The following is a 14,136-nucleotide window of genomic DNA, read 5'->3' as shown; positions in this document are numbered from 1 at the left end:
TAATATTGTAACACCCTGTATCTACAAATCTACCAATATATATATATCACGAGGTGCTAAATTCATTCTTAAATAAACAAGAACACTTGGATTAATTCCATCTTTGATTTAGAGTCATTAGATCAAATTTAATTATTTTGTTTTTCTTAAATGACAATATTAATACTTACACTTGATTATACAAAAAATACCCCTTTAAAAATAATTTATACTTTTTGGTTTTTCATCACAAATTTACACTTTTTTCCCATTATTTTTAATCAAGAAATCAAAAATAATACTCGTAGCTAATATATATAATTCCTTTTAAATTTGATTTACACTTTTTGGTTTTTTATAACAAATTTACATTTTTTTATCCAATAATTTTAATCAAGAAATCAAAAATAGTATATATATATATATAATAGAACAATAGTTAATATTATTTTTTAAATATATTATTATATTAATAGCTAATATATATCCTAACTAGATTAATACTCGCGTAATACGCAAGAAACATATATAATTAATAACATGTTAAATTTTTATAATATCATAAGTTGACAAATATTTAACCAGGTAATAATTAAACCACTAGAAAACATGAAGTTACATTGGTCGTCGATTAGATTCCGCTTAAAAGTGTCCTGACCATTCGCTTTTAGGCATGAAGTTCGCTTTTGTAAAAAAACCTTAGTCATTCGCGACCCCTACTCTAATCAAAAGACTAAAGGCTTTAAAATAAATCTAAAAAAGTTAAATAAGGTATATGTCATCATCATTTGATCTAATGACTCTAAATAAAAGTTAAAACTCATCTAAGGGTCAATATTTTTTCAATTATAAATTAAAGTTTCTCTTTAATATATATTTAACGATAATAAAATAATACTCTTTATCTTATGTCTTATCCAATAGAATAATTGTTAATATCATATAAAAAACCAGATCATATTTTAATTAAAATATTTGAGATATGTTTCATTTAAAATATATAAATCAATTTTCTATTGATAAAAATAGTAAGCTATATTTTAAACCATAATAAAGAAAAATTGAATATTAATAATGTCGTAACACCATGTATCTACAATATTATATATATATATATATATATGTCCGGTTTAGTCAAATTATCAACGGCGGTGTTGAGAAGGCCGAGTTTAGCTTAGGTGAGTGACAACTTTGGGAATATCAACCTTTAACATTGATGTGCAATTTTGGAGCATGTGGTGACAGAGAAGTTGTACTCCATTAAACAAAATAAAATAAATTATCGAAATTAATGATATATAATTTAGCTTGTAAATATGCGTGACTATTGTGATTACTATTAAGAATGTATTTGAAAAAAAATAATGCTTTTACATACAACTATATTAGTAATGTAATTTACATTTACCAAAAAAAAATAAAAATAAAAAATTTCCAACCTATCTTTCTTTTCTTTTTTTCCTATTCTTTTTCCTGAACAGCAGTGGTGATTGGATTCAGCGTCATGTCTCTTTATCGTCCAGTAGAGATAGACGACGTCACCAACACAGTCAATCTGAGGGCATGACTGGCGGTGGAAGTCCCACTACCGTTCTGGAGAATACCAGCTATTTCTAAAGAAAACCCCCATGCCCCACCTCTTTGGCAAGGACTTCTCAATATGCCTTTCAAAGGTTGCGAACCCGTGACCAACATTTGACTGAAAGACATAAGGGGCTTTGAATGTCAAGTTGGGCTACCAATAGAGAGGTTTATGTCAAGACTAATATTTTCAACCAAGTGATGAACTTTTAAAAAAGAGACTTATGACAACAAAGTCAATGTTTGTATGTATTATTTATTTATTAATATTTTGTAGGAACAAAATTACAAATATACTCTTAAAAAGTTTACATTGTACAAAAATTAAAGTCGGACTCCATCCATTGTTATATTTCATAAATTTTACAAAGTTATTATAGAATAAAATCTAAACTTTATACTAATGTGTTGCCTATGATAAATTCTAACTCGACAATTTAAAGTATTTAAGATATATTATTTTTCTTTATTTCGATTGATAAAGATCACAATTTCATTTTATTTATTTTTTTGTGCGGAAGAGGCAAGGGGAGGGGGGCCGAACTCGAAAAATGAAATGTAATGGATTGATTGGAAGGCAAGCGTCTAAGGTAAAAAGTAGGTGGAGGTTTTGGTGCTCTGGAGGCTCAAAATTTAGCATTGATATGTACAAATGGATATGACATGTGGTTCAAAACTTGGATGCCGTGGGGTTTAAAATCATCCATGTGATTCATGGTTCTGAATTTGTGTTCCTATGTAAAACAAATGGTAATAATATATGGACAAATATATGTTCCTCATTATCTGAGAGACACTCGATTGCTAGCTCTTTAAAATGTTATTAAAAATCAATTGGGAGTGAAGAGAAGACAAAATTCTGGAATAATCATTGGCTTAATGGTTATGCCTTGACACCATCTAAAGAATGTGTCATGTGTGATATTTTCTATGATATGACATGGAAATCCGAATGACATCGACATATTTGTGATGACATGGATAAGCAATAACTTTTGGCATTGAATAATTTATTGAATCAATAAGACTTAATGAACAACATAATAAATTTTTGTGAAATTATCAAGGTCAGAAACACAAATGTTAATAAAATGAAATTGAAAATTTTAATTCGTTAATTATTACTAATTCGTTAACTACTATTACTTAAGAAAATTATATTTTTAATATATATATATAAATATACTTACTCGCGTATTACGCAGGACAATAATCTAGTTACTGTATAAAACAAGTAAACAACTCTTTCAACTACAGGAAATTAATACGCGAATTGAAGAAGAGAAAACCGAAGCGCTAGCTAGCTATATATGTCGATCGATATGATAGTTCTTGAATTAACTTAGTCGATCGTTGTAAAAACAAGAGAAAATTTTAATTGGACAATGAACGAATGAACTAGAAACATTATTAGATTCCAATATATATATATATAGCCATCAATTAAGTATAACTTTGTTCTATATATATATGATATGATGATGGTATATGATATATGCATGGTAGGTAGGCAGGCAGGAGAAACCGATCGAAAACCGGACAAAAAAAATAAACATGAAAATGAAATCCCGATCGAAAAGAAAGAAAAAAGAAAGTACGTACAATATATCTAGCTAGCTAGCTAGCTTCTCCTACGTACGGTTTGAAATCGATCATCATGGTATACGTACGTACTTGTTATATTAATTATTTATATAAGGGAGAGGGAAACTACAATGTGGTAAAACTGGAGGTTTTCAAGGATCTCGGCTGCTTTGTTGGCAGCCCGGTTGGCGACGCGCAAGAAGAGCTGGTCGCTGAGCTTGTCTCCTATATGGGCATCCACCAGTACCCCGCTGACGCTCCTGCAGCTATTGGCTAGAGCCTTGCCTACCTCCACGGCATCATCGGGCCGGCTCACCACTAACGGGCTCCCACCTTGGAACACCTCCAGCTTCTTTATACTAAACGACCCATTTGCTTCCACCACTTGTTTGAAATCTTGTAAGCTTGGTGCATACACCGGAATGTTAAAATCATCTCGCTTCTCGCTTGTTATTAGTCCCTGCACATACATACATACATACATATGTAATCAACATATCAAAGTTCATTTATTTGCTTAAGCTAGGTTTTACGTAATTAAGTTATTATAAAAATTTTTAAAAAATATACTCGTATATGATTTTTATTTGTCAATCGTGCGTGTCTCGATGATCACCAGGCCATTATATTATATATGTACTGATCGATGTATTATATATTCTTCCACGATAATTTTGAAGAGGCCGGCCGGATACCTATATATGTTGTCGCATTATGCTTAAGTTAAATAAATATTATACGAGTAGTACTTTTTAAACATGTAAGTATATATGTGACAACAGTCGATCAATTAACAAGTTAATGAGACATGTACACAATTACATATACATATATATATATATATTAAGCTAGAGTCAAATCCATCCAACAATTAATTTGATCCAACATCTCGTTTATTAATTAGTTTGGTCAAATATAGCCGACATAAAAGTGGGAGGGGACGATCGATCGAGTACGGCCAGTAGTAGTAAAAATCGAAGATATATATATATGGTGGTGGTTGTGATAAAGATAGATATGATGATGATGATGATCAAGTAGTAGTGTACCTCTTGGACAAGATCATTCCATGCATCTTGAAAGTGGGTCCCAAAGAGTAAGCCGGCCCCACCCTGGTCTGCGGGGTCCTCCGATGTCCTCCCCAGTAGTGCAATGAACATTGACCCACCTTTCCTCATCTCCTTTGATCTCGCTTTTAGAAACCCTGCCAGATCTGTTTGAAATTGTTTCTTGTATTCATTGGCTGTTATTTTATTCGCACCTTGGATATATATTTTCCCCTTGTTGTACGCCGTTGATGATTTCTCCACTACACTTTCTGGTACCTGATGCACTACGTTTACCATCATAAGTACATACGTAGTCATCGATCGAGCACGTGTTTTTTGTTACATTTTCATAAACTATAACTCAAAATACTTTTTAGTATATATACTTTCTATCATCTACGTACTGATCAGTAATACATATAGAAGTTAAAATATTAATGATGTTTTTATATGGTTGAAGGTAAAAACTAACTAAAAACCTTTAAGAATTTGTTGCGAGGATTTTTAAGGATATGATTTAAAAGCGGATTAACTAGGCCATTAATTTACCATTGGATCGAGATGGTCTAACCAGTATTGGGACTTGAATACTTGTACTAGTACTTTTAAGAAGGTAAATTATTATTAAGTATTAATTACCTGAGAAAGCCAATGCAAGGAAAACGCCGAGTAGAAAACATCAATTGATTTGGCTGGGAACAGCCTCCGATAGAAAGAGCCTGGGACCCCAGCAACATAGAAAGAGCGATGGCCTGTGGAGGCCAGACACTCTTCCATGCTGCCGACGTCCTGGTTAGCCAGCGGCGGTAGCAGCTGGAAGAGGGTGTTGAAGTCATTGGACGGAAGGTCCGCAAAGAAAGCAGAAAACTCCGGTACCTCTGAGTAACCAGACGCCTCGTAACGCTTGGTGATGTGTTCGATGATGACGTTGACGATAAAGATGGTGTTGCTTCCACTTGAGCACCCAAGATCCGCCACCACAAATGGTGTGTCGGGCGAGCTGCTTAACTCAACACCGTCAAGCGTTTCTTTTAGGAGATGCAGCATTGACCGGGCATGTTTCGCCTGCGCATGCATTAACAAAATTTAAGTAATTAATTACACGTCAATTCGTTACTTCATTCATCAAATAAATAAAATACTCGTACAATACTATATATGCTACTATACGTACGTACTAGCTATAGTACTGTCTTCAAATTATTTTATTTCCCGTTAAGTTGGTTAATTTTTTGCGTGTATTGTTTCTTTTATTCCAGCATTTCATGCCACGTACGTACGTATAATGAATAACGTAAAACACATGGAAAAACTGTAAACGTGAAGACTTCTCGATCATTAAAGAAGTCTATCGCCATGATAAGAGGACACTTCCTGAAGACCAGACGTCCAGACCTTAATATTTCTACAATATATATACATAGTACCCTTGATAAAAGCTAGTGTATAAAATAAATTGACCAATATATATATATATATATATCTCTATATCGATCTCTTGATCAACTCTTACAGTATTGCGATATATATATGTAGTATATATAATGGAGTATATATATTTTTGATAAAATAAATCATAACAGATTGATTGAGATCGATATATAATACAGTATATATATAGAAAGTAAGGCGAAATATATAGAAACATAACTGATTATTAATTAAATAAAAGATCGACGTACGGACGTACCTGGGCTTGAGAGTTGTTGGCATAACTGGCTTCACCTTTGCCACCTTTCATGCTAAGAAGCCTCTCAAGCTTTACGTTTGCTGATGAAACAACCACATTGTTGTCACCGGAAGGAGGTGCCATTATATTATTGCTACTCGATCACTCGCTCGATCGATCACTTTACTAATATCGATCTATTAGCTAGCTAATGGGTGTTCTCAATATAACCACTACCCGCTTATATATATACACACAGCTAAGGAGTAAGGACAAGGGTAGTTTTGCAATTTCACTATATACTATAATTTATATTTACTCTATTATTTTACTCGTACATATATCTCGATTTTCTTTCATTCCTAGATGAGTTTTGATTTGGTAAAACTAATGAATAATTGTACGTTGACCACCACCACAACCACAACTTTTTAACCATATACTACTGCACTATAAATTTTACAAACAATTATTGATTTCTAACTTCTTTTTATTATTTTCCAAAGTGAAATTTTTATATTGGAATTTTAGTTATGAGTACGTCGAACAATAATAACGGATATTGAATGAAACGCCCCAAATTTAAGGCTATTTTATTTTCATAAAAACATTCGGAGTAGCTCGTTCCCACCAAAAAAATCCGTGCATAATGCCCCGAGAACGCCCTCGCTCGGCCCCGGGGGCGTGCCCCATTGCATTTTGAACGCGCCCGGCATTTTGGAAGGTGGTGGCCATATGGCCGTTTTTTTCTTGGAAAGAACATTTAAAATTTGTTTTTTTTTTAATCATTTCACACTCTATTACATACATATCAATATACAACTATCTATCTATCTTTTTCCTTTCAAAAAAATTACATACAGACACATTCTCCTCAAAAATCACCATATGGATTCCGATGACTCATCCGGATCTTCTAACGGGTTTGCCGATTACGAAGAGCGTGTACAGAACGTGCTTCTTCAAGTCGCCAAATGCCAGTACTACAACGACCAAGAACCGAGCCTAAATCCAGATTATTGGAGGCGCATAACTCCAATGGAAGTTCGTATCCAAAATCTGCATGCCGTAAAAACCGTGAAACCCACAACATGCTGACGGCAGATTTGGTTGACCATCTTTGGGCGAACACACCACATGACTTTGAGCCTGCAGCCGATCCCTTCGCCGATCTTTAAGAGTATGTTAACACCGACGACGACGACTCTGATTAGTTTTATTTCGAGTCTTTATGTAATATTTTTTAGTGTGTTTTTTTTATAATAAAAAGTAGTTTGTTTTTTTATTTAATAAAAAGTATGTTTTTAATAAAAAGTACTATGTTTTATTTAATTTATTTATAAATCAAAATTTAAAAAAAATAAAAATATTGGGAATGCCTCTAAAGGGCATTCCTCCACCCCAAGGGAATGAGGGGAATGCCCCTTATGATTAGTAGTGGACACATGTCAAGCAAGGAGTGGAGGAGGGACATTCCCTTTACTCTCCACTCCTCATAACCAAACATCATTAGACTCTAGATATACATATATGTACGTGTCATTATTTTATTTTTTTTAGAGTACATTTCATATTTAAATACTCCAAACAATCCTAAACTACTTAGATGTTAAAATTAAGAATCATGATCTTTACAAAAATGCCCTTTATTTTTCATTTTTATCTTTTTAAAAAACATAAAAAACATAAAACGCGTTCAAATCATAGTTTTCTATAAACGTTTTCAAAAAACAAAAAAATGCTTTACACTTTTTAATGAGAAATTATCAAACAAAATTTTTATACTGTATTATTTTTCACTTCATGAGCTCTGACTACGAGATACTACCTCAAAGACTATTTGCATTTTATTTAAGTTATATCCTACGAAATTAACGTACAAACCTCTTACATTACTAGCTTATAAACCGGGGTAATACCCGGGCATTATTATGATAACTTTTCTTGAGTCATGGATTCGCTGAGAGACTCAGCGAACAACTTTATCAGCAAGCTCTCAGTGACCATCAATTATCTTCGAGTTAATGGATAAGTTCAATGACTCACCGTCATGTTTTGTAAGTCAAATATGGGCGGGAACATGAAGATAAGAAGACTGGTCCCAAAGACACGTGTTGATAGATCAAGAAGGAGCCATGTGACCTTGTACCGTGCTGGTACTAAGAAGTTTCTCTTTGATGCCGATTTGGGAAAGAAACAAGATGAAGAAAAGAGAACTCTGCAGATCTGACTTACCCACCAATATAAAGAATCACTTGACCTAAAGTAATTTACTGTTTAATCAATAAAACCGACCATGTATTCACTGTTTAATCAATAAAACATATAGTTTAACTTCTTTTACTTTCTTGTTTATTGTTCTTAAAGTAATTTAAATTAGTTGTTAATTACATAATCGTTGCAAACTTGGGACTTTTAGTTGGTATCAGAGCAGTGTTTCGATACACTAAAACTAATCTGAAAAGTGTTTGCAAGATTATTTTTCTTTCTGTACTTTTACTTTTCTGCACTAAAATCTTTTCTTTTCTTTTTCTAAAATTTTTCTGTTTACATGGCTGCGGTTCCTACTCTGGTTAATACCAGAGATTTTGGGTATGTCTCCATCCCACCAAGATTTGAATCTTATGATTTTGGATCTTGGAAGGAGAGAATGCTCCTACACATCGTAGGAGTTGAACCTTACTTGATGACTATTTTGACCAGAGGGCCATATGTACCGATCCTGGTTACCAGGACACCAGGAGCCACTACTGATGCTCCTGAGGTTGTCACTGAGCTTATTAAACCAGAAGTACAATGGACAGATGATGAGCGTAGGCTTGTCAATCTGGATGCTCGGTTAAGAAACCTCATCATCAATACTCTTCCAGATGACATAATGAAATCTGTCATCAAACTTTCTTCTGCTAAAAAGGTGTGGGATAATCTTTGTACCAGATTTGATGGTACGGAAGATGTTCTTGCTACCAAAAAGATAGATCTGAAGCGTGCCTATGAATGATTGTTTTCTCTTCCTAATGAGAGTCTGGATGGCACTTATAATCGCTTCAAATGTCTTTTGAATGATATGACAAATGTTGGCATAAAGCATGATATGCTTGAAGTGTGCCACAAGTTCATTGACAGCCTTCCAATCAAGTGGCAAGGTTTAAGAAAGATTCTTTGTACCACCAAGTTGTTAAAGACGCATGACTTGGAATCACTTTATGGCACTCTTCAATTTGACAGAAGAGAGCCCTTGCTCAAAACTTGAGAGCAGAAGCTGAATCCAAAAGGCATGCTGGTTCATCTGCTTCATCTTCTTCTTCTTTATCTAACATTTCTTATTCTCATGACCCTCTTGCCTTGGTCTTTGCTAAAGTTAGCACCATTCATGTTGACTGCAGCAACTCTACCCCATCTCATATCCAAGATCTTGTCAATGACCTCGATTTTGAGGAGAGACAAGAAATGTTCTCAGATTTCATGCAATTTGCTCTTATCGCTGGTAAGAGATATTCAAAAAAAATTGAATAGTCGTAAGTCGACCTTCTTTCAAAAACCAGTGGTGGACAAATCCCAGGAAGAATGTTGGAGATGTGGTCAGAAAGACCATTACCAAAAAGAATGCAATGTTTCTATTCCTTCTTTGCAAGCAGCGAAGCCCTCTTCTTCGTCAGCGAGGCCCTCTTCAGTCAGGCCTGCTGATGAATACAAAAAGAAGTACTATGAGCTTCGTGCTAAAATGGCTGATGTTGAAGAAGCTAAGCTCCCTACCAAAACTCTTGTTGCTGAACAACATGACTAGGCAGACTCTGATGAATCTGACGCTGAAGGGGAGGACTATGTTGATGCCATCTGTTTTATGGCACTCGCTAGGAAAACAAGTGCAGTATTTGGACAGTAGTTGTTCAAAACACATGACTGAATCCAAGGACCTACTGGATAACTTTGTATGATAGTCCCACAGTTTTGTTTGGTGACAACTCTACTGGCCATACTGAAGGATATAACTCTCTTTCAAATGGGCTGATCAAGTTTACTAAGGTTGCTTATGTGAATAGATTGAAACACAATCTGATCAGCATCAGTCAACTATGTGATGCTGATTACAAGGTTATTTTTGATAAGCATCAAGGTACAGTAATCAACATTGATAAAGAAGTAGTCTTGATTGCTCCAAGAAAGAGAGATATCTACTTGGTAGATTTCACTCCTGTCAAAACTGACAGCGAGACTTGCTTCTTTTCAAAAGCTGCTTCTCAAATCAATTGGTTGTGGCACAAGCGTATGTCGCATGTGAATTTTAAAACAATCAATTCTCTTGCCAAGAAAAATTTTGTTCGAAGCCTTTCTCCTCTCACTTATGAGAAGGATAGGCTCTATGGTGCCTGTGAAAAGGGTAAAAGCCACCGAGCCACTTTCAAAACCAAACAGGCAAACTCAATTAATACCTGCTTTCATCTTCTTCACATGGATCTCTTTGGTCCTGTAAATGTCCAAAGTATAAGGGGTAGCAGATACACCTTAGTTATCGTGGATGAATATTCATGATATACTTGGACAATCTTTCTTCATTCGAAGAGTGATACGCCTTAATAATTAATTTCATCAAAAAGATGGAAAACCTCAACAGCATACGTGTTAAAGAACTTAGAAGCGATCATGGCATTGAGTTCAGAAACCACACTCTTGAGACTTTTTGTGTTGATCAAGGGATTAGACAGAACTTTTCTTCTGTTCGTACTCTTGAGCAAAATGGAGTAGCTGAAAGGAGAAATAGAACTCTCATCGAAGCTGCTAGAACTATGCTCAGCGAGTCTTCTCTTCCCAGCAAATTCTGGGCTGAAGCAGTTGGTACTGCTTGCCATACTCAAAATATGTGTCTCATTGTCAAGCGACGTGATAAGACTGCCTATGAAATTCTTAAGGGCAAGAAACCCCAAATTGGATATTTCCATGTCTTTGGTTGCCCAGTTTTTATCCTAAATGATAAGGATCATTTAGGTAAGTTTGATCCCAAACTTGATGATGGGTACTTTTTGGGTTATTCTTCTATCAGTAAAACCTTCAGAGTTTTCAATACTCGCACTCAAAGAGTAGAAGAATCAATTCATGTTACTTTTGATGAAAGTTGTTCAGCTCTTGGTTGTTTCGGTTAAAAATTACCTATGATAATTTTAGAAAGGATTTTAGACAACTAATGAACCGAAGATTTGTAAGTGGGGTCTGGTGTTCAAGGATCTTCAAATAAAAAGTAAATTTTTCTTATCAAAAATAATTAAACTAAGAATTTGTTCTAAAAACGAGTTCGAAATGATCTTTGAGATCGAAATACTTTGAGTAAATAAGAAAACGATTGAAGATAATGTAAAATAATGCCAAATAAAGTATAAATCTTAACGAAATACGAATAAAAGTAAAGATCTTGATGAAATGCAAATAAAAGTAAAGACACCAGAATTTTGTTGACGAGGAAAATCCCTTGATCCAGTTAAGTGATCTTAGGTAAAAAAACCCCGGGGGGATGCAATCGACCCTTTCTATGTTCTTTTATTATTTATGTTGATTACAATGCAATAAATGAGTGAGTGATTTGATCGAAGTTATGAAAGTAAAGCAGTGAATGAGTGTGTGTGATTACAAGTGTGAGTACTGAATGCTAAGTGCCTAGACTTCGATCAATCACTCGTTATTTATAATGTAAACATCTAACTAACTATCCGAAATATCGGGGATCTTCCGCGTCTTGTTAATCAACGTGTTGAAGTGGGAAAATAGACGTTGAGTCTCCTTTGACACGTTTATTCTTCTAGTTTGTTCTGATATCCATAGCTCTTTATGGTCTCAAGCAGGCTCCTAGAACCTAGTATGATACCCTCTCTGCCTTTCTTTTAGACCATGGCTTTCATAGAGAACTAGTGATAGCACTCTCTTTATCTACAAAGAGAAGGTTCGTGCTTTGTATGTTTAGATATATGTTGATGACATTATCTTTGGTTCCTAATCTACCAAGCTATGTCGCAAGTTCAGTGCTCTCATGTCCAACACTTTTGAAATGAGTATGATGGGTGAATTAACCTTCTTTCCGGGTTACAAATTAAGCAGCTTCCCACTGGAATATTTATCAATCAAGAAAAATATATTCGGGATATGTTGCATAAGTTTGACTTCACACATGTTACTCCCATGTCCCCTCCTAATAATCTTCATGCTGACCCTGATGGGAAGTAAGTGAATCCTACTCACTATAAAGGTATGATTGGCTCTTTAATGTATCTCACAACGAGTCGCCTAGACATCATGTTTGCAACATGTCTCTGTGCTCGCTATCAAGCCTCTCCTCGTGAGTCTCACCTTCTCGTTGTCAAGCGCATCTTTAAGTATCTCAAGGGTACACCCACGCTAGGTCTCTGGTACCCAAGGGACTCCAACTTTGATTTAGTTGGATATTCTGACTATGACTATGTTGGATGCATGCTTGATCGCAAAAGCACCAGTGGTGGATGTCAACTGTTAGAGGGGGAGGCTGACTAGTTGGTTTAGTAAAAAGCAGCACACAGTTTCCATTTCCACCGCTGAGGCAGAATATGCCTATGCAGCGAGCTGTTGTGCCCAAATTCTTTGGATGAAACATCAGCTTGCTAACTATGATTTGGAATAATCTAAAGTTCCAATCATGTGTGATAATACAAGTGCTATTGCTATTACACACAACCTCATTCAGCATTTCAAAACTAAGCATATTGATATTCGATACCATTTCATTCGTGATCATGTCATGAAAGGTGATATTGAAATCTATTTCATTCCAACTGATGATCAAATTGCTGAAATCTTTACTAAACCATTGGATGAAACTAGATTCAAATTGCTTGTCAGCAAGTTAGGAATGCTAAATGGAGAATCAGCGACATGACCCATCATGTTAGCTAACTCAGCGTGTTTAAGTCTGTCTTGCTCATTGGTCCTTAAAGCAATGGAGAGCTTAAAGTCTTCATCTAGTCCATCAGCAAATGGCTGTAGTAAAGACTTATAAAATCCGTTGATCCCTGTTGCTTTGGGAAAAAGCAAAATAAAAGCAATGGAGAGCTAAAAGTCTTCATCTAGTCCATCAGCAAACGGCTGTGGTAAAGACTTATAAAATCCGTTGATCCGTGTTGCTTTGGAAAAAAGCAAAATAAAAGCAACGGAGAGCTAAAAGTTTTCATCTAGTCCATCAGCAAACGACTGTGGTAATGACTTATAAAATCCGTTGATCCCTGTTGCTTTGGGAAAAAGCAAAATAAAAGCAATGGAGAGCTAAAAGTCTTCATCTAGTCCAGTTGCAAATGACTCTGGTAAAGACTTCTAAAATCCATTGATGGCTGACAGTTTGCCAAAAACTGTAGTCAACGACCAACGTTAGTCGGGAAGTCGCTAACAAAACTTTGTGACATGCTGATCATTTTTCAGCATGTAGTCTTTCAAAATTATAAAATGCTCTCAGCATCCAAACTTCTTTTCTAAAAAGGATTGCTGGAGACAAAATGCATTTAATGGTATTAAATATCATTTTTTAATCTTTAAATCCCTTATTTAATAAAACATAGGATATTTTCGAAACTAAATGTTTTTGAAGTAACTATATAGGTGACGTGGCAAACTTGTAAACCACATGTTTAAATATTCAAAAATAAAAGGAGTCACCACATTTTCTCTCCTGATCACGTCATATGTCATCTTGTGTCAGTCTGATTGACAGGTTACGTCTGTCAATACGGCGCACTCAAGTATTTTTGGATAAAATTTCTTTTCCTTTTATTTAAACGTTACACACATAATCTGTTTATATATATATATATATATATATATATATATATAAACAGTTGTTGAATACAACTGTAACATAGTTTGAAAAAGAGGAGAGAGAAAATCACTTTGTCTTTTCACCATACCCTATATTCATCTTCTTTCCTTTATTTTCTCATCTTTTCCGATCAAATCTCAAATATTTCAATGGCATCTTCATCTGAAATCCCTCATCAACAAGAAAATGTTGAGATCCCTTCTTCTTCTTCTTCTTCAGCCGCCGTACAAAATCTACCGGTTCCCGAACAACAAGTTCAAGAACAAACTGTTTTTACTTACTTGAATTCTCCGAAATATACACCTGTAAATGTCGCCAAATCTTAGAAAATTTCTTTCTCTGCCTCTGATATGATTGTAAAATCCAACAATCACATCGGCACATCTAAAGTACCAAAAGGTACAAAAGGATATCGGCCAATGCTAGATTTCATCCACGCATCTCCT

General features: G+C 34.9%; 1 protein-coding gene across 2 annotated transcripts; it reads right to left on the bottom strand.

Annotated features, from left to right (window-relative positions):
- Positions 1–3,003: 3,003 nt before the first annotated feature.
- Positions 3,004–6,062, bottom strand: LOC122593380 (indole-3-acetate O-methyltransferase 1). Of its 2 annotated transcripts, none has more exons than XM_043765776.1 (4): positions 5,884–6,062; positions 4,833–5,258; positions 4,194–4,469; positions 3,004–3,604 (listed from the first exon to the last, which is right to left on the bottom strand). In XM_043765776.1, the coding sequence occupies exons 1-4, from the start codon at positions 6,004–6,006 to the stop codon at positions 3,251–3,253; spliced, it is 1,179 nt and encodes a 392-aa protein (XP_043621711.1). In that variant the 5' UTR covers positions 6,007–6,062; the 3' UTR covers positions 3,004–3,250. The 2 variants fall into 2 exon arrangements, with proteins under 2 accessions (XP_043621711.1, XP_043621712.1); XM_043765777.1 differs by having other exon boundaries at positions 5,880–5,997.
- Between the last annotated feature and the right edge of the window lie 8,074 nt (positions 6,063–14,136).

Source organism: Erigeron canadensis, chromosome 3, assembly GCF_010389155.1.
Source record: "Erigeron canadensis isolate Cc75 chromosome 3, C_canadensis_v1, whole genome shotgun sequence".
Classification (NCBI taxonomy): domain Eukaryota; kingdom Viridiplantae; phylum Streptophyta; class Magnoliopsida; order Asterales; family Asteraceae; genus Erigeron; species Erigeron canadensis.
Note: the sequence above shows the minus strand (reverse complement) of the source record. Positions and strands in the feature narration are given on the sequence as shown.

Coding starts and splice junctions, on each gene's coding strand:
- LOC122593380 (XM_043765776.1), bottom strand. CDS start 6,006: ATGGCACCTCCTTCCGGTGACAACAATGTGGTTGTTTCATCAGCAAAC. Junction 5,259..5,883: donor CCAACAACTCTCAAGCCCAG/GTACGTCCGTAC, acceptor ATGCATGCGCAG/GCGAAACATGCCCGGTCAAT. Junction 3,605..4,193: donor GGAATGATCTTGTCCAAGAG/GTACACTACTAC, acceptor ATGTATGTGCAG/GGACTAATAACAAGCGAGAA.